The sequence below is a fragment of the Atractosteus spatula genome, chromosome 17 (genome assembly GCF_055471065.1).
Source record: "Atractosteus spatula isolate fAtrSpa1 chromosome 17, fAtrSpa1.hap1, whole genome shotgun sequence".
Taxonomy (NCBI): Eukaryota; Metazoa; Chordata; class Actinopteri; order Semionotiformes; family Lepisosteidae; genus Atractosteus; species Atractosteus spatula.
In genome coordinates this window covers 14,140,723-14,161,178 of record NC_142722.1, presented here as the reverse complement: position 1 = coordinate 14,161,178, position 20,456 = coordinate 14,140,723, and the positions used below count along the sequence as shown (strand labels likewise).

Below are 20,456 nucleotides of genomic sequence, written 5' to 3'. Positions count from 1 at the left end.
TCTGGGCAAGCTATATTTAATACATGTTCAGCTGCAGTTTTTGGGCAAGTGATCTACTTGCTCCATCATCGATGCATTCCAAGCGCAAGGAAAGGAGAGCGTGTGAGATTGGAGGATAAACAATTCTAGGGATACTAGGAATGTACTAAAGATAGCAAAAGCATAAGGTGGCAAATAAGGAGCATTTATAGCAAAAATTCAAGGAGATGAGTGGCTGACAGTTTACTGACATCTCTAATGACTATTGTCATCCTAATTCTTTCCATTTTAAGAGTTTGTCATACACCCTGTGAAACATTCTCAACTCTTCAATGGCAAACTGCTGAGAACCAAATTGCTATACTGTAGATGAAATGACTTATTGGTTATATATCAATTTATGCTGTATGCAAGCTCATCTTTTCCAAAGCTGTCTTCATTTCAGTAACATTTTCAGTACCCAAGTTCAAGAAGAGTAGAATCTTTACGCTATTAACACCACTAAAATAAATGCATTTGAAGGACTTAGTGCTAATCTTCAGGCATGCTCTTGAAATCATTTCTGTTATCTCAAAAGGCAGTCTTTTGAGAATGCTGAATAAAAAAGCTCAGACTATGCTTTCAGCTCTCAAACCAGTCTCTGGGATAATACAGTACATTCTGGTATTTATAACGTCTGAATAATAAAATGTGCAGCTAAGGATGAAATGATAAGGTAAACAGAACAGATTTCCCTCTGGACTGCTCTTCTCTAGCATTGTGATATCAAACGGTACAGAAAAAAAAGTCAATTAAAATTTTCTTTGAAATATAATTTTAGAGATCTGGGTCTTTTTTATTGTATTCTTCTTCTTCATTTCCCTTGGTATCAAAATGACACTCTAGTCTGGCATGAAAGGTAACCACTGTCGCAGACAGTAGCTTCTAGGGGGCGCTATGGTCTGGCAAAGCAACGAAGATACTAGGAGCAATGGTTCACAGCAGCCAAATTAGGAACTTCAGTTTCCAAACAAGGAAACAAATTCTGGTTTGTGGGAAGGACAGCAGCATCTGGGAAAACACCTGCTTTCAAAACATACTCCTAAGCCCAAAAAGGTTCAAACATGCATAAAAACGTATGCTTCACTCTTGCATGTTCTGTTACATCATAACGGTCCTGTCCCCTCACAGCTCGCTACGGCAGTGACTTGCAACATTTTCTCTGAAAGCTACGCAAGAACAGGGGGCTGCTTTGAAGCTTTGCCCATGCGTTGCCTTCAGGCTGCAGTGTTTGGAAAGCAGTGCAGCATTTCAGGGCAACATGAATATCCTCTTTCTGGAGTTCCTGAACTCCACTCCTGAGGACCCGGAAACAGCCCAGGTAATTTGATAAAAGCAGACCTGGTCCTGCCAGAATTCTGTTCACCGTTATCAGCCCAGTTCCAGCAGCAGTCCGAGCAGATATGGTGTCTGAAGTCGGCCCTAGACCAGGACCAGCACTGATACTAAACAGGTGATCTCAAAGACACAAGTTTTCCTTAGTTAATGCAGAGTGTGACCGCACATTGAGAAAACTACTGAAGAAAATCTGCATTTTGTTTATCATTTGTTTATCATATGCACTTCCATTACTTATACCCCTTACTAATTGCGCACAATGAGCCCAGAAACCACCAACCTTGAGACGCCTTTGCGTCAGCGGGGCGAGGCGTCATTAAAGGAGAGCGAAAACAAAAGTTGAGAGAAAAAGAATTTTTTCTCACATCTGTTCAAGTGGAAACATGTAAGCTGAGGCATTTTGGAAAAGATTTACTGTACTTACTCTCTAAATCGTGCCAATTAAGATAATGCTCTCACTCGCCAACTATTACAGCTTGTTTCTCAGCGACTGAACAAGAGCTTCAGAACCCCAGCTCACTCTGGAACAAGACTGAAAAAGGTGTACGGGATTCCAACAGCAGGTACTTCATTTACTCTCCATTGCTCAATACCGTGTTTAAATGTTGTATACCAAGGCAAATTCATTGTCCAGAACTGACATGTTTCCCCTCCAAATACCCAGAATAACATTCTGGGCACATGGTAAAATCTGAGCCCTAAAAGCAACACTGCTTACCTGACTGCCCCCCCTCCCCAGCCCTTGAGACCCCAGGTATTCACCATGGTTTTGCAGCGGGGGTCACCGTCGGGGTCTGTGAGGTTGCCTCCGTAGCAGGCGGGCAGCTGGTCTGGGTCAATGTGTTTCCGCAGGACCTCCTGCCAGTTAGCTGTCCGCAGACAAAGGGACAGTTAGCAGGAAGCCCAGGATAAAAAGGCCTTGTGGGGCCGGAACGTTTCATCTTCTGTCTTCTTCAATGAGGAAAAGTGTTAAACCTTTGCATAGCCATGTATGCAGTATGACATTCACCGATTTGTGCTGAAGAGCTAAAGAAAACATCTCTTAATGGTTATGATCTAGCAAGAGACCACACAGCTGACAATAAACAAAATGGCCTGTTTTACCACACTTTGTGGATTTTTCTATCACAGATAGGAAAAGATAAGCATCTTTTCTGATAATACAATGCTGGGGCAAAATGATCCATTAACCTTCCATTGTTCCAGTTAGTGCTACTGTAAAGACTTCAGAAGATGAGTTTTTGATCACAGCAATATAGCTGTGCTCTCTACAGATACATGTGGTTACTTCAAAGACAAAAGCAATAAAGAGCAGTTGTTCATAGCTCTCATTGCCAATAAACACTACATGAACTGAATGAATAAGTGATCATACACATATTCCAACATCAACAGCAAGACAGCAGTCAACCCATTTCGAGTGAAGCACTGATCTCACCTCCCAATACCACAATCTTGCGGCGAGTGTCCTCACTCAGGAAGTGCTTGATGAGATTGTAGGCCACAGGGAAGAGTTTGGGGGCTGCAGAAAGGGTAAGACATTCACTGGGGTTTCTAACAGTGCTTAACTTTCAGGTTAAACGTTATTTCACGTTAACTTTCAGTTGGCAAACTGTGCTTCATCATGCAGGACAGGTGCTCTGAGGACTGTCTCTTCCAGTCGCACTCGACAACAATTCTAAACAACAATTATTCAAGGCTTATTCACATCAAGCAACAGAAACACCAATTCAGTCAAATCCAGTCCTCCATAGTCAAATGACATGCTACCTAACAGGAAAAAAGATATTAATAGATACAAAGAAATGTAAATGTGTCCATCTGAAGAGCTAAATTAAGTTCAGTGACAATGCAGGCCAGATCCCAGGTGAGAGTGTACACTCTGCTGATGTTTCTGCTTTGTTATAGCTCTTCAGACACATTTCTAAATACTTGAAAACTGCAACCTAGAATTTTTACTAGAACAAATATTCAAGTGGTCATGGAACATGGAAACAGATGCGAGAATGAATATGTAATTTTTTTCAACCAATAGGATTACCTGTTCTCTCTGTTACTTACTTTGATTATCTAATTATTTTGAAACGTCCAGTACTTTTTTAATGATGTCAAATATGTATTGTACCCTGAGCATTTTTATTTTGCTTCACTAGTTTGAACTGGAGGAGTGTTATATACCTCATTCATCGTCATGGTTTTCGTGGGGCTGTTAAGTTTCTGAGTGAATATTCCAGCACAGGGAGATTTTAAAAGGCCCCTTGTCGCTGACTGCCAGGAAATACCCACCTTTAATTACAAACAGCCTCTTAAGCCCCTCTGGGTAATTATCCTCAAACATGGTGAGGACCTGCAAAGGCAGAGAGAAGAGAATAATGCCAGGAGCACAGCCAGCACAGCTCGAGTGAGACCAGTCTGAGAAACAAGCAGCTCAGGAGAGAGTGACAAGAGGCTTTTCACTCACAACAGAAGTATTTTTCATGGGGTGGTTTCCGAGTAGGGATAATGTTCTTTCAAAGAGAAAGACTGTGCAGAGACCACATTTAACTGGATACTCTGTATAAAAACTCTCAATCTCAAACTCAATTCCCAAATGTATAGGATAGAAATGAGAAAATGCCAGGCCAAGTTCTCAGTTACACTGTTGATCTAATTCCTTACTTACCCGAATAACTTTAATACTTCTAACCAGTCTCTAAGGTCACTGCACCTTTAACAAAATGAGTCATTTGAGTAAACATGAACAGCTAAAGAATAGCCTACATTAAGTCTTATTAGGAAAATAATTCAAATAATTGCCTGAGTTCTCAAGTTAGAACAAAAAACACAGGACTTCTGGGTGGCATAACTAGCACTTCTCAGCACTTCTCAGCCATGTGTTTTTGTGCATATTTCTTTAACACGGTTTGTTTTAATTGCCACCACCAGAACCTTTTCTCCCTACCCTGTGGTGCTTGAGTTTTTACCATTCTGTTCTGTTGTCACATATATCACTAATGAATCATTAAAATCCATGACAGCGACTGAACAAGAGCTTCAGAACCCCAGCTCACTCTGGAACAAGACTGAAAAAGGTGTACGGGATTCCAACAGCAGGTACTTCATTTACTCTCCATTGCTCAATACCGTGTTTAAATGTTGTATACCAAGGCAAATTCATTGTCCAGAACTGACATGTTTCCCCCCCTTAATTAACTGTATAGGATTCAAACAGATGCATACGGGAACCCTGCTCTTGCTAGGGTTACTAAAGAATGGTTCTGGTGGTGCTGTTGTTTGGAGCTCTGCTCTTGGCTGGTCCCACTGAGGACGGGACACCCCACCTCATCGCCTCCCCATGTGAAGAGAGACTCTGGAACCTCATCTCCCTTACAACCCAATCTGGTTATGTTACTTCACATACATTTCTGCACCCATGGCAGGACACTGTCAGTCAGGATTTGTACAGTAAGTGATGAGTGGTGGCTCTGTGGCTAAGGATCTGCGCCTGTGGCTGGAAGGTTGCCGGTTCAAATCCCGCGGCCGGCAGAGGAATCCTACTTCGTTGGGCTCCTCAGCAAGGCCCTTAACCCCAGCTGCTCCAGGGGTGCTGTACAATGGCTGACCCTGCGCTCTGACCCCCAGCTTCTCTCCCTGTCTGTGTGTCTCTTGGAGAGCAAGCTGGGGTATGCGAAAAGACAAATTCCTAATGCAAGAAATTGTATATGGCTAATAAACTGATCTGATCTGGTCTGGTCTGAGCAGCGCTCAGAGCAGTGTCAGTACCTCTCCATATGCCTCAATGGCTGGCTTCCACAGGTGTTTCAGGCCCAGTCCTTCACAGTCATAGATCATGGTGATGGACTCCACATTCTTACCCATCTGAAACACACAGAGGCAAATGGTTCTGCTATTTGGTGGGACTGTGGGGGCCGGCAGCCTTTAAGAAGGGGCACAGGGCATCATAACTCTCTCAGTAAATGGCTCAGCTGTTATCAGTTTCCCAGCTCAGTTAAATTAAATACGTTCAATATATGACAAAGAATTTCTATATTAAAGATTGGGAGTAAACATTTAAATCCTATGCAACATGCCCCTGGGCACAAATAATAAGACTGCTATGCTCTCACACAATGTCTCACAAACTGCTGCATTCTCATTGGTAATTTACAGTAAATAAATAATTGAATATATGTTAAAACAATCTTAACAATTCAAGACAAGGAAGATACCTCACATCTGCCCTGTCAGAAGACTGCAACATCCTGTGGAAATTACTGTTTAAATCTGGTTCTGTGGTTTGCACTTTGGAAGACTACACTTAGAAAACTGCAAAACGGACTGAATACACCCAGTTATACAATGCCATGTCATTAGCTGGCTGGCTGGCTGTGATACAGAAATTTACTATACTTGTCTTTAAAACTGCAGATTTTTCATTGCATCCACATGAAAATTAAGGAAGACCCAGAATTATTGCTATTTTGCAGTGTGTTTTTTCCTTATTTTTTTCTCACGGATAAAGTCTGCCAATATTGTTCATTTCTGGTGTCCTCTGTCAACCCAACTGCAAAGCATGTGGGTACGAAATGAATGAAAACAACATCTCTGCTTGGACAACACATCTCCGTGTATTAATTACAGTACATGTGCACATTCAGGAGTAGAGCGCCAGAGGTGTTCAGAATAGTACCTTCTCCGTCTGCAGCTGGCACTCCTTCTGCAGTAACTCGCAATCCCGCACCTTGGATTTGAGAAAGTCCTGTTTAGAGGCAGAAAGCAGGAGACCCTTCGGGTCCACAGGGCCAATCACATCGTACCAGATGGGGCTGCCCTCACTGTCGTAACCGCACATCCCTCCTGAGAGATATCGCTCGATGACCTGGACAGCAGAAACACAAGGCAGGTAGTGACCTGGCACAGCTTCACTGAAAGGAAACTAGGGGATGCTCAAAATCAAATGTGCTACAATCAGTTTATTATGTTCCTCATCAAAGGTACAGAGTAATACGACACGACATTAGCAAAACAACTTATAAAATTAATTAAATTACTAAAAATATGGAGAATTCTCATGTGAACTTCAAAGGAGCTGACAAGAAGTTGATTCATAATACTAGAGAAGAATGAAAATTAATTAGTTCTGATAATTTCACGATACAGTAAATCAAACTCATCTCAATAGACTCCCACTTCTGCTTGTATATGTCAAAGCTAGCAGCCATGGACAGCTGCTCATCAGTGTGGTATAGCTAAATTTTCACACTTTAAAGTGAAAATAGGCCTCTACTATACATATGTGCAAAAAACATCTTTATGTGGTTTATTATGTGGTTTTTGAAAAGTGAACACCATAATCCTCAAAGAAGCTCTTTGTTAGCATATTCACCCTTAGGGCTTCTGTGATGTAAATAAACCATAATCTGGTTTTATAGTGGCTTTCGGTCAAAAGGGCTCACTTTTTCTTTTCATTGCAGCTTAGTTGCTGTCCTAAAGTAGTTTATATCTTCTTACACACTGAAAAACAAGTACCACCAACACGGGCAGCTCAGGCCTTCCTGTCTCAAGTGGCCATAAATTCAGGCTCCTGCAGAACCGTCAGCGTTAGTTACAGTGTTTACCTCTGGAGGCTGCCAATCTGTAGTTATAGTGTCTGCTTTCATGTGTTTCCGGAATTCTACATGCTGAAAAAAAGGAGAAACAGTCGAACTGAGTGAACTTTAACCACTACAGGATGTTCATTTCGTCCATTGCATTTAGTGTCAATGGAAGATCTATACAGTGGCTTTTTTGAAAGGGATTTTGAAGATCAAGGCGTTTCTGGGTGGGTCTTGATTTCAGTTCCTCAGTCTTGGTTTTATGAATCTGTGCAAAGCTTTCAAAAGCAGTCATGTGAATCACACCTCCCTTTACTTGACCAGTGTGGAAGATCAATAAGGGATACATCCAGGTAAGTAAGGTGGGTTAAAGTAAAATTGGGAATAATGTACAAAAAAGTACTTGAACAGGTTATATCCATCCATCCTATTTACAAAACCAAATAGCTAAATGCCTGTTTATGGTTATTTATGGTTAATGTCTTGTGCATAAACATAATTATTTTGTAATTTATAACATCATCAAGTTCATTAATCTGGGAGTTAGTTGACTGTTTAAGATCAGCACAAATGCAAAAATTGGACAAGTTTACACACAACTTTGTGACAATAACAGACAGTATAACAGCACCAACGTCCCTGTGCTTTGTGATGACAGAAATGTCTACCAGGTTCATTTACTATTAATTTTACTTTTTGATCATCCTGGTAGGTGATATAATGGCTGTACAAATACAATATGAAATTTTAGGAAACCTTTCACAAACAACAATTTTTTTGGAAAACAGAACTTTCTGTATTTCTTGTTATGCTATCTTTTTATGTTCACCTGTTCTCTACTCCAAATTGAACCTGTAAGTCTCTAAAGGTTTTTCTTGGGATACCCAGGTGTACTCCAAAATAACAACACGATATGGAATCAGTTGAGGCTGGTAAAGAATTGACAAAGAGAGCAATTATGAGAAAAACATCAAATCCATGTGAGAAAAAGTAAATCCAAGTTCCGCTGGTGACTATGATGACATATATGGGGGAAAAGTGGCTCTCAGTCAGAAACAGAGTTCGTTAGAAGCACTGTTCCGATCAAAAAGGTGTTTCATAAAAAAGATGTGCCAATGGCAAAGAACTGGAGAAACTGGAGAACTAAGATTTTGCTTGATTCCTGTGTGAAATTATCCCAATTTTGAAGCTTGTGCAGGTTTTGAAGACCAGAAAGCAGTGATATCTACCACGACTTCAAGGAATGTGATGGCACTGCACGAATCTCCTAGACAGAGATTGATACCTGAAAGGCATGCAAGCAGCAGCAGCAGCAGCTGTCACACAGCATGGTAATTTCAGAGAATCAATGCATGCCTCTGACTCACTGCTTTAAAAAGACACTTTGCACAAAGCTGCAGACGATGGGTGAAAAATCAAAGAGAAGACGGTCTGTTCCAATTCACACATTTTGTGATCAGCTGCCAAATGAAGACCAATTTCTTTCACCAAATGGTGGAAACGTGACACCATAGGACAAAATGGCGTCCGTTCTGACAACTGTGAGAGGATAGCAGGTGGAGGCCAGATGAGGCTCCTGTCCAGTCCATGTTTCCCAGGGAGCAATGGGGAAGGGACCTGCTGCCCTCAGTCACCTGACCTATTGGAGGACAACAATTGGCCGGGTGACATTTAAAACAAGGAAATCTTCCAGGTTGGCCTTCAACCTCTGCTGTCCAGGAGGAAAGCAGGGACTCTGAAATGTGCTGCATCAGAGGGAGAAGGAAGAGATCGAGGGACAAACTCTTGGAGCAAGTTTTTTTGTTTGGAGGAGCTTCGGATAGAGACTGACTTTTTTATAAAGAGATTATTTTTTTAAAGGCACTGTGGAGTTCAGGCAGAGAATGGCTTTTTTGTTGAATTTTTTGTATGTGTATTTGTGTTTTGGAGTGTATACCAAACAAACTATTGTTCTATTGCAATGTGCTACTCTCTGATGTTTTGGGGTATATATAGTAGACTTGTATAGTGTCACTTTTATAGAAAATGCCTGGATCACACCATTACTAAATGTACAGTAAATGTAAAGCTCAATTCTCAAAACTTGTTGGATATCATTACTGTTTCATAACCACAGGGTCCAAATCATGTTCTCGGTGTGCTGGAGCCTGGTTTCAGGGAAGTCACGCTTAGCCACCAAGCCAAATTGTTATTCTGGCGACCTTTATGAAAACCTCAGCATTATGACACAGGACACTGTAGGCACAGCAGATAAGGTTTTGCTTTTATTACACTGGTGAAGAGAAATCCTGCCTCTCCTGCAGCATCTATGAAGCTATGTATGGGACAAAGGAGATCATTAGGCTTAAGAATCACAGGAATTATTATCTGCTCACACAGCACTGGGAAGATTATGGGTTACTTCAGGGTATAAAAAGAAGAAGTTTTCGACACTAGTGCACCATGCAAGAGCTAAACTTCTTCTGAAAGTTTCCAGAAATGTCCAGTGTTACTGAAATATGTTTTCTAATGCATGTACCAATGACTCTGCATTAATCACAAGAAATGGTTCAAACAATATTTGCGACTCCATAATGCAACATGCTTTTTGTAATATTATATTAATATGATTTTTATCCAACGACTTGTTAAGATTTAAACAGTACCTTTTTAGCAGTCTAGCTACTCCTGTTCGACTAATAAATTATTGTATCTGCTAATGATCCCAACATTAGGGGCACACATGCCTATATCAAGCCAAACGTCATCAGAGAAGGTTTGTTAAGGTATGCTGATCACAAATGAATCGATTTAATTCAGATTAAGGGAGATTTACAAAGCTGGTTCTTATAAAGCTGAAGCTTAATTTGACACTACACAAGGTTTCTGCATAAAAAGCTAGGGGATTGGAACTTTTAATTAGTCTGACATTTAGATTCAAGCTCTTTGATGTCACGTTTATGCCCACCAGAAAATAATAAAGCCCTGTTGTGTGGCTTCAGAGTTTCAAGTTTTATAGATCTGGAAATCTCATGGTACAAGGGATTTGAAGGAAATCTGTTGCAGACCCAACCGGGTTTATAGGATTTAGGAGTCCATTATTTTTTAGATGTCCCAATAAGGCATATTTGCAATTTTTTTTCCTTTGCATTTGGCATCTTACAAATGGGGTTTGATAAAATCAGAGATACAGGCCTTTCCACAATTTCACTGGTGAACTGGAAATTCTTCACAATAAAATAATATTTTGTGTAATAAAAGCAATAGGTAATAACAACAATATTATATAAATAGTATTATACAGTTTAAACATGACAAAAATCAATGGGAACCAATCTGTAGGAACATAAAACATATGACTATATGTAATCTACCAAAGTCCATGTTAATGCACGCTTCCTGTCTTGGAGAAATCTCTCCAATACCCCAACACCCCACACGCGACACCGCTTTGCGAGGATATTACCCAAAAGCACAAAAACGGTCAAACAAGGCAGTGCTGTATGTATGCACTACGCCCTGGAGACAGCACTGCCTTGTTTGACCGTTTTTGTGCTTTTGGGTAATATCCTCGCAAAGCGGTGTCGCGTCAAGGTGCGCCTGCGAGAGGCAGCACAGAGAAGAAAACTCGTAAGATTACGACATTGGTGGGAAAATGTCAGATGGTCCCCGGCATCCAAGTGCATCACGTTGATACTCCTCACAATCACCATTCAGATAAGACAGAAGAAAGATCAGTTTTTGAAACGTATGTACTGTATGTAAATGTCACAAATGTTTAGGTTTATGCTTTTATTATACTATATTACTTTTTATCACATTCTCATTTCATACACAGTTCTGTATAGATAAGGCCATTCATTTGTGTGTAATAATATAGGTATGTAGGTATCAACTGGTGGCTTTAATGGCTGCATTCACATATCCCATATCACATATTCATTACACAAGATGTTACATTTTTCCAATGTGGACTTGCCTAGCGCTCCACTTTGAAGAAACCTCAGCTCTGCACTGGACACTACTGTTTGTGAGCGCTTTTCAAGAAACCCAAAGATGTAAAACAAAAACATGCCTTACCTTTCTGAGCATTGCTTCTGCTTTCTGCACATTGAAGTTTCTGGCTGTAAGTAGAAGAAATAAATGGAAATCATTAAAAATAAATATATTGGAATTAACACACTGCACAGCCTTCTGCTGCAGTGGTTAGAATTGTTGCCTCACAGTGTTGGTGCTCTGGGTTCAATTCCAGACCTGGGGTGCTGTCTGTGAGGAGTGTGCATGTTCTCCCCTAGTTTGCATGCATTTTTTCCAGGTGCTCTGGTTTCCTCCCAAAGTCCAAAGACATACTAGTAGGTTAACTGGCCTCTGGGAAAATTGGTGCGCTTCTGTGTTTGTGTCCGTATGGACCCTGTGATGGACTGGCGTCCTGTCCAGGATGTCTCCTGCCCAGGATGTCTCCTGCCCTGTGTCCAGTGCTTCCTGGGAGGCTCTGGGCCACCGTGACACTGACACTGAATTAGATAAGTGGTTATTTAAAGTAATCGACATATATAAAACTGATAGATATCAATAGAAATTCAAATTGACTTAAAGATAACAGCAGATAAAGCTACAAAACTACAAAGCAACACAGGGATTTTTAAAGTCACAGTAACTAACAGATGGCCTCTGTTGAGCAAACTGAAGGCTTTGAACAACAACAAAAAAATTAAAGGTATAACCATCTCAGAAGAAGCTGAGCCCATATAATTTGGCGTTCATTTTTGGATCTGGTGCATTGTCAATAATAAAACTTAGGTAGGTGGATCAAGTGTGTTTTTATCTAGTTCTATAGGCTTCATACTGATAAATTCAATACCTCTGCAAACAAGGAGATTCTGCACTGTGTTGCTTTGTTACTTATCACCTAAACCTTAACAAGTCTCCATGAATCTGTATTGATCTGAAGATCAAAGCTAGATGAAAACAGTTACACAGGAGGTAGAAAACACCCCCTTGCAAACAAAAATAGCAAAATAAAACATTGCTAACAAACCCAGGTGAAGAAGAATGGGCTCAGACTACACTTTCCAGCATGCTGTGAGAGAGCCAGCCTTGAATGGCTGCTGTGTAATGCTTACAGGGTTCTACTCTTGATCAGCGAAGCTTCATGTTTTAATGACCAGCGGAGGGGCAGCAGCACAATGTTTATGTCAGGGTCCTCTTGCTATATAAACTTAGGTAAAAGCTAGAGAACAAGAGAACAAGGATGGTGATGGTTAGCCTACCTCCACCCCTACTCCCCCACAGTCAGACTTGACCTAGAATCATCCTGAAACTAAGCACCTTATACTCTCAAGGGGATTATTAGCTTACACTGGTAGTCACCAGACTGCAAGTGCAACGCCTGGAGAAAGCTGAAGATTCCATTCAGCTTCTGCACCACAGAGGTGCCCATCCATGAGGCAGACAGACTGTTGTAGATGTGACTTTGCTGCAGACACATTCTTCTGTATTTCCTTAGCACGGGCAGATGTGCTCGTCTTCCCGTTTCCCAAAAGTATCAATGTAGGAGGCCAACAGAATAAGACACCATTTCTTTCATTTGACCGAAGAACTTGTTTGACCGTTTGCAAGAATATGTGCATTCTTGCATTTCCAGGTAGTACCATCTACCCCACAAAGCTCACTGCTGATTTGCTGGGAGACACCAAGTCTGTCTGTGTTCACACCTAAAATCTAAAATCAATCAGTTTTTCAAATGATTTTGTTACAGACACAAAACAGACACTCTGAAAGTATTAGAATGAGTAGTAGTATATTTCCATTATAACACTTTTGGTAGGATGAATGAGCAGAGGCATCTTTGACAACGAAGTATAGTCTAACAATAAACAGCATCTGTTACACTGAATTAATTTGTTTCAGATGCATGGCGCTCACACTTACAAACAGACCTAACAGTAATCATAAAAGCAAGATGGAAAGTATGGCCCTTTTAATGGTGCCATTTTAGAAATCTATCATTAGTATGATCAACCCCCATTCCCCAACGGGAAATATTTCCTACAAAAAGACTGTTGCCATTCCAAAGACGGGGTGGCTTGATTATTAACCTCCGCAGTCGCTGGATATAAGCGATGCTTTACTGCTATTCAGTCATACCTTTCATGTTATTCTAATATGCACTGCACAATGTGACTGACAAATAGAAAAATCTTAAGCTTACCACTGACAGAGACTCTGAACTCTGAGTAGGCGCAGCCCACAAGATCTTGTCAGATTATTGCTTTTTGCACAGGTTTGATATCTTGGGGTAGAATTTTGTGGGTTATATCTAGGGTGGCTAGTGTCATTTCAAGAAACAAGTGTTTTCTGCTGGGACTATTGGAGACGTTTTGGAGGAACGACTGCTCCTGTTGCCTCCCACAGCTTCCTGCCATATCAACAAACAGCACAACACACCACAACAGAATTCTAAACAGATCTTGGATAACAGGCTTGTTGTGGACTTTCGTAGCTGTTCCTTTTTTATTGCTGTCTTTTATAATACTTCCAGTGAGTACCACACAATAGCTGTACAAAGAACAATTTCCCTTTTATCTACCAGAGAAAAAAAACATAAGTGCCCACCAAGATTTCTGCAGCATGAGAAGCTTACAGGGGCACTATTGGGCATTTATGAAAAATCTGCAACCTTAGCTTGCTGTGAAACATATTATCCAGTGCATGTGGCAGCACCTAGCTGAATGACCATTAGAAATCCATATTGCTAAACAATTCTGTAATCCTGCATTTCAGTAAACAAACATAATTAATTTACTTTATAACTTTTTAGTGAATATCTTCAACCTTTCCAACTCTGCAGGCTACAGAATTGATTGTACGCGACGTGATCGTACGCAATGTGGATAAAAGGTGATGTTCCAATGGCTATGGTGAAGTGAGTTGCCTTTTGATCCAAGATTTACTTTGGTTAATCTTATCTCACAGGCTGGGGGGGCAATAACCTGTGTTTTCATGACCAGAGGGACAAAGAGCAAGTCAGCAGACCCGACAGCCAGAAGAGAAAAGGAAAAACCCCAAAAGCTACTGCTGACCTCTTGGAACCTCAGATGATTTGAAAACTGATAAACGATCATTTAAGGACGTTATTATTAGCCAACATGCTGATTGTACCAAGCCCTGGTGCTCTGTGTTTCTCTCTATGTCTTTTACTTAAATTATGCCATCTCTGAATATCAAACTGCCAAAGGTATTTTGATATTTTTCCATGGTCCCACATTAAAGAAGATTCTGAATTTCCACAAGAAATGAGACAGGCACACACCTCTGAAGTTATCGCTGTAATATTACAAAGGCTGCTAGCAGAACTGCCTGCCAGGGCACTACTGAATTTATAAAGGAGCTCTCTGAAACACAGCAATAAACTGCTTTTGGATCTAAGGTACAATGAAATAGAATACTGACAAAAATGCAAGCTCTAGTTTTCCCCAGGTATTTAACACATCGGCGATTCATTTTCTAATCGCTTTTTCCCCAATTCAGGGTCCTGGGGGAGCTGGAGCCTATCCCAGCAAGGAACAGAAGCAAGTCTGCAGCACAAAGAACATACAAACTCCACACAGACAGCACTCTAAAACATTCTGAAACAGAACCCAGGGCCCCAGAACTGCAAGGCAGCAATGCTAAACACCGTGCCACCGTGTCACCCATAAATATTCATCCAACTGAAACAAAAACAGAATCTTCACAGGTTACTGCCTAAATGGATATTCTTTGTTTTTGGAAGACATTTCAAGAGAACAAAGCCCCTATTCTAACAAAGGCCATACTAGCAAGGGATCAGCTGACCTTTTCCAAAGTCCACTGCATTTTATTCCATTACACAAGGTTTTGCCTGTTTAAATGTTTTAGGTGTCTCAGCTTTCACGCCTTAAGAGCCCAATGGCCATGAAGGGTGGAATATACCATAGGCATGGAAGAAAAGATTTGAATAACAAATATTCACTGTTTTCATGGGAATGCTGCCACTGGTCCATGCACAACACAAGGTAATCCATTAGTTGTGACCACATAATTCCCCTGGCCTGATTTAAACGTAATCATTTATCTGTAGGTCTTATTTCTGCTTGCAGGGCAACAAAAACAAAAAATGGTAGAAATATATAATCCATATTTTATGGTTGCTGCCAGGTTTAGCTGTAGTAATGGCTGTGGCAACTTTCAGTTCCTAAATGGAATGATCTATGACTGCGCATTAAAGTTGTAAAAGCAACTCCTTCCCCTGAGAGTTGTCTTGAGTTTCCACAGTTTACTTTCCTTCTGAATGTCAGAGAAACATTTCAGAATAAGAAAGTAACTTCTGTTACTTACTCTTTTTTGGGACATTGAGAAACACTATCATTCATGTCATTTGGGTTAAATGTTTAGGCTACAGGTTAATCTATACATCAGATTTTATATCAAGAAGTTACCCCAGCTAAATGTGTGGCAGAGTGGTACAATAGCATTTATACAAAGCAGCAAATCCGACACTTAACCACCAACAAAACAACAATGTTTTACAGAGGAGAAGCACATCTTTGCTGCTGCACCTATATCAAAAGCTTCATTTTATAGTGGAACCTGCAGTCTGCAGTTAATTATGTTGTGGTGCATATTTAATAAGATTACAGACTGCATCATACAGTACCTCTCCTCCACCACACACACACACAACTTCAGCTCATGACAGAGGGCCCTTCATCTGGTAAGCATGAATAATTACTTTGCTGTTTAGAAACTCTGGAGGGTAAAGTGCTGACAGGGGTCAATTTACAGAACCATATCCAGCCTCAGGGTTTTGGAGGACAAAGTTATACAGTGAGGTAAAATACAGCTGAAATGAGATGTGGTACATTGAAGTAGCTCACATACTGTACAGTACCAACTACAAGATACCAGGGACAACACTTGAAATTAGGTGTAGAGCAATCAAAACAGGAAACAGGAGACATTTCTTTATACACAGGATTATGGGAACCCCAATCCCAAACCAGCTCTCTAGCCATGTGATTACGTCTAATTCTGTGGGATATTTGACATTCTTGGATTATTAAAAAGCTAGCTACCATATGAGCGTGATGGGTCACATTGCCTTCTCTCATTTGTATATTCCTTAAGATTCTTAAATGGCAAAGGCAGGACTGAAGCATCAAGTGAACGATCCTTTGGGTGAAACCAGATGAACATGAAGGCAACCAGGCCATGATTCACCGACTTTGGAAGGTCAGAGTTCGGGAGGCAGTTCTGAAATCACTTCGGAGATCTGTTGATCTTGCATGATCCTGCCACAGCTCTGGAGCCCCTCCACAACTCCTCCCTTCATCCAAGATACGGATAACATTTTAAAAACGAAGGGAACAGTAAATGAACAATCTGAGGTCTTACTCTCATATCGTTCTCTGGTTTTCCTTTTTGGGGAACCCACGAAACAAACTGCAACATCTCTGTGCATCAGATATGAAGTTACTAATTAAAAGAATTCAACACATGATTGAATCAATAGATTACAAAATTTAAAAAGAAACATTTCTCCCAACAGAATACTGACTGGGTTAAATAAACTGCTATCCTTCAGTTTGAAATGTTATTCCTGACCTCTTACAGAAAACAAATTACCCAGATACCCACTTTATACTGGTCCGAGACTGAACTCTAATTTTTAACTTTTACCCACATGAAGCACTCTGTGTTATCAGTACTAAAAAATCCCACAGTTAAGAGAGGGCAAAGGTGAAAAGAGACAAGAGATAAATAGGATCCTTTTTTGTTGCAGAATTGTAATAGGCCAGATATAACATAGGCTAAAACTCTGGCAGATCATCTTCCAAAACCAGCTGTGTCGGCGATATACAATATCGGTGCATGTGCATATCCTTACACTGGAAATGTGAAGTTTTATAAACAAGTCAGTTCCTTTCAAAACATCTCTCTCCTGCGTCCCTCCTCCATTCCTCCAACACCAGTGAAGGCGGTCTCTGTTCTGGAGGCACTCAGGCGCTCTCACCAGTGATTTGGCAAACGAATGACATCCCAGAGCTCCACTAGACACACTTCAGCTGTCCACTTCCTCTGCAGCACTGATTCAGAACCCAAGAGCGAACTGAACTCCACTTTCTGACCACAGCACCATTCCTCTGAAGCCAAGCCTATCACTGTAGGCCAGCTGACCGACTGTGGCCACTCAGTCATAAAAATAGCCATGGGAAGAAAGGAGCAGTTCAGAGCACTCTTCAGTGCCATCATTTTTGAAAAGTGTACTATTTTCTATCTGTATAAAGTATACGGTATACTGTATACAGTAGGTCAACTGTTTTATTTTCACTTCAATCGTGTTTTTTGTTCACAATTTCAGTTATTAGCACTAATCATTTTAGTCTTTTGAAATCACACTGAACAAAATAAAACTGCTAGAAATGAAGGTTATGGAGCTAAGAAATGCAGCAGATGTAAGGAGTATTTTTTTAAATGCCTTTGCTGGCATGCCCTGAAAATCGTGTTTATGTTTAATTCACCTGCCGTAGCATCACAAATTTTAGACATTTATAAGTATGAGGCCCTAATACGTACTTCAGATCTGTTATAATTTGGACATACCATCATTACTCTGCATGCATTTATCCTCTCTTTTGTATGGCAACCTAGATGCATAATGAATCTTAACTGTTACATTTCTATATGTTGTTGTGCCATTGGGCTGCTGCTGACTATTTATATGCAACAAAAATTAGGAGGAACTGAGAGAATACATCAGCTTTCAGCTCGGCATAGGGGGCAGGTGAGCACATTATGCAGTGCCCTCCGACTGACTAAAGTTTTGGTGCACAGCAGCCACATGACTGGAAGTGAAGTAACTAGATATAAGCATTAACCACAGAGCAAGCAATGTGATCAGCTCACAAACAACAATGACCCAAAATGCACACAGACAATGAGGGACTCCAGTTCCCATAGCAATGAGTGCTTCTCACCAGCTCTGAATGATTAGCAGCTTTGACAAACACGGTCACCTAGTGTTGCCAAAGGCACACAGCCATTCACTTGGCTATAACTGCTAGAGTTCTGATGGCCCAAAGACCTCTGCTTTCTGTACATGGTGACCAACAGACAAGGTGTTCCATCAAAGAGCTCTGCCCAAAGGATGTGAAAGATATATACTTCAACCCACAAACAGACCACAGGTAATCTCCTCAACCACCATGCCACCACTGACCAGCTTCTTCATATATAAAGAATCCACACTGCAATCAAATCAATCAAAGGTTCCTTATAGTGTGGGGTTCCCTAAAGGCAGAAACAATACACTTTCAGTATCTGTTATGTGTATCAGTGACACAGACACTGGTTATAAATACACGTTATTTCTACAACAGTTGACCTTTGTTAAAAGCCAGTAGCGATTTTTGCCGTGAAAGTAATTTCCAGACATCTAAGACGATCCTTGATAAATTTAGACAGTGATCTACTACAACCACGGACCCAAACAGATCTAGTCTGCCCAAAGACTGAAATCCAATGGATCTACATGAAACAAGCAAACGATTTTTTTGGCCAAGGAATCAACCAGCTTACCTCTAAGCCAGCGCAGTAGGAAGTGGTCATGCTGAGCAGGAAGTTTGGGCAGAATGTCCTGAATGTTCTCTCGAAACTGACAATGGAAGAGAAAACAAAAAAAAACACAAATGAAATAAATTCACTTTTAAATATGACCATGACTACAGAATTAAAAAAACATGTGCCTTTTCTCTCAGATCAGAATACTGTGCACATGAAAGAGTTATTTAGCATATGACTCGAAGAATCACATGCAACATGTTATAATAAGCTTACAGAGAACAGAAAAAATAAAGGTGTTAATTTTTGGAAACAGGAACAAATTCATAATGCAAATGATGCTGTGCAAATGAGTATGTTAAAAAATGAGTATGTTGAAATTAAAATGGTACCTAATAATGTATTATATTTAAAGACTACAATGTTATTTGTGGTCAGACAATGCATCAGAAAGTACTGCACCACTTCTGGTCCTAAAAACACAGTGATGCTATTTCAGCATTTTAAATATATTGTGAAGACTGTTAACTCCTGGGAAGGCAATTTCACATGACAAGTCCTAAAGAAGAATATTCCTATAGACAAACTGCAATACGCAGTGTTGTTTCTGAAACTGATATGCTTGCCAGCCAAAGTAGTTGAGAAAAACCTGGACTATCTGAAAGTCATGTGAAATTCCTCAGAGTGCATCTTCTGCATTACAGATGATCATCCAGATTTTTGGCAGCAATCTGGCTGCAGCTGCAGGTGTTAACATCTCCTCAAGAACAGGAAGATGCACATTAGCATTAAATAGTCTCAAAAGGTGTGGAGCTGCTCGGACACCTTTGCTGAGGACAGGAAACAAAACAATAAGGAATCACAGGTTTCCTAGCAGCTAGAAGCAGGCCTTAAGGCACTATGACACTTGCTGACGGGTTGCTAGGCAACCCATGACATTCTTTGTTGATATACTATTAGATAACATTTAATTTTTGCACAAAAATGCATTAATTTATAGTATGTTAATTGATATACTCCCTTTTTACTTTGTGCTCCCATGAATACAGTAATTCAAATGCTAAATGCATGTTAATAACTACTGTGGCACAAAAATAATAGGATGCAGACAAGAACTTATTCCGAGGGGCTTTACATAAATTGCAGGTTCGGCTGTAGATTCACTACCTGAAAATACGATTGAAAATATCTTCTCGTTGGCTCAACAAATACAGGCGTCATTTCCACTGTATCAAAAGGAAATGTTGTGATACAGGGGGAACGATATGTAAATTGCACAATTCAACAACAATAAATCGGTTGTCGAAGCTGAATTATTCTGTAGCGATCTTACAAACAGGTGGTCCGTTTGCTACAGTCTGGTGCAATGCACATTTTCACCAAAGAAAAAAAAGCTGAATAATAAAATACACCATCTTTTTATTGGTCTGACCATACTAGGTAAGGTTGTGATCATAAATCACGTTCAGCACTTTTGAATAAGTACGTAGTTATTTCGTAATGGGACATACATCGTATATACTGTATACAGAGGGTTTTTTTTTCCATTTTGACCTCGGGGACAGTAATCCTTATCCCCGAGTTCAACAGAAGCCTCACCATGACTCATATCTGTTGCTGTAATACATAATGAATTTCATGAGGGTTTCTTTAACATGCTGGTTGGAAAACAGTGATTCTCAGAAACTTGTCCTGCATAACAAACTCACATTGCACTGGAAAATCTTTAATCACACATCGAGTCGTTTTTGTACGTAGCCTTATTTAGCTTTGCAAAAGATGCTTATCATCACAGGGCACTTAGTTATAATTGAGATATTTCTTAAAATATCATTCACGTGTATTTCTTGCAGAAATAAGGATGGTTATGTTATATCATGTTTCAGATATGTAACCAAGATCGAGGAGCTATACTAAATACCCACCGCGGTGGGCCAACAAAACGACTGAACTTCTATTTTTTGGAGC

At 40.3% G+C, this 20,456-nt stretch overlaps 1 protein-coding gene across 1 annotated transcript in view; it reads right to left on the bottom strand.

Annotated features, from left to right (window-relative positions):
* LOC148819196 (SEC14-like protein 2) overlaps positions 1–20,456 on the bottom strand; it is a 31,497-nt gene that overhangs the window by 10,392 nt on the left and 649 nt on the right. The window contains exons 2-9 of the mRNA XM_088935314.1: positions 18,507–18,582; positions 10,989–11,032; positions 6,954–7,016; positions 6,026–6,214; positions 5,119–5,214; positions 3,643–3,703; positions 2,795–2,878; positions 2,119–2,225 (exon numbers count right to left, since the gene is read on the bottom strand). Of these exons, the coding sequence (XP_088791440.1) occupies positions 2,119–2,225; positions 2,795–2,878; positions 3,643–3,703; positions 5,119–5,214; positions 6,026–6,214; positions 6,954–7,016; positions 10,989–11,032; positions 18,507–18,582 (720 nt within the window). The remainder of the gene's footprint in view (positions 1–2,118; positions 2,226–2,794; positions 2,879–3,642; positions 3,704–5,118; positions 5,215–6,025; positions 6,215–6,953; positions 7,017–10,988; positions 11,033–18,506; positions 18,583–20,456) is intronic.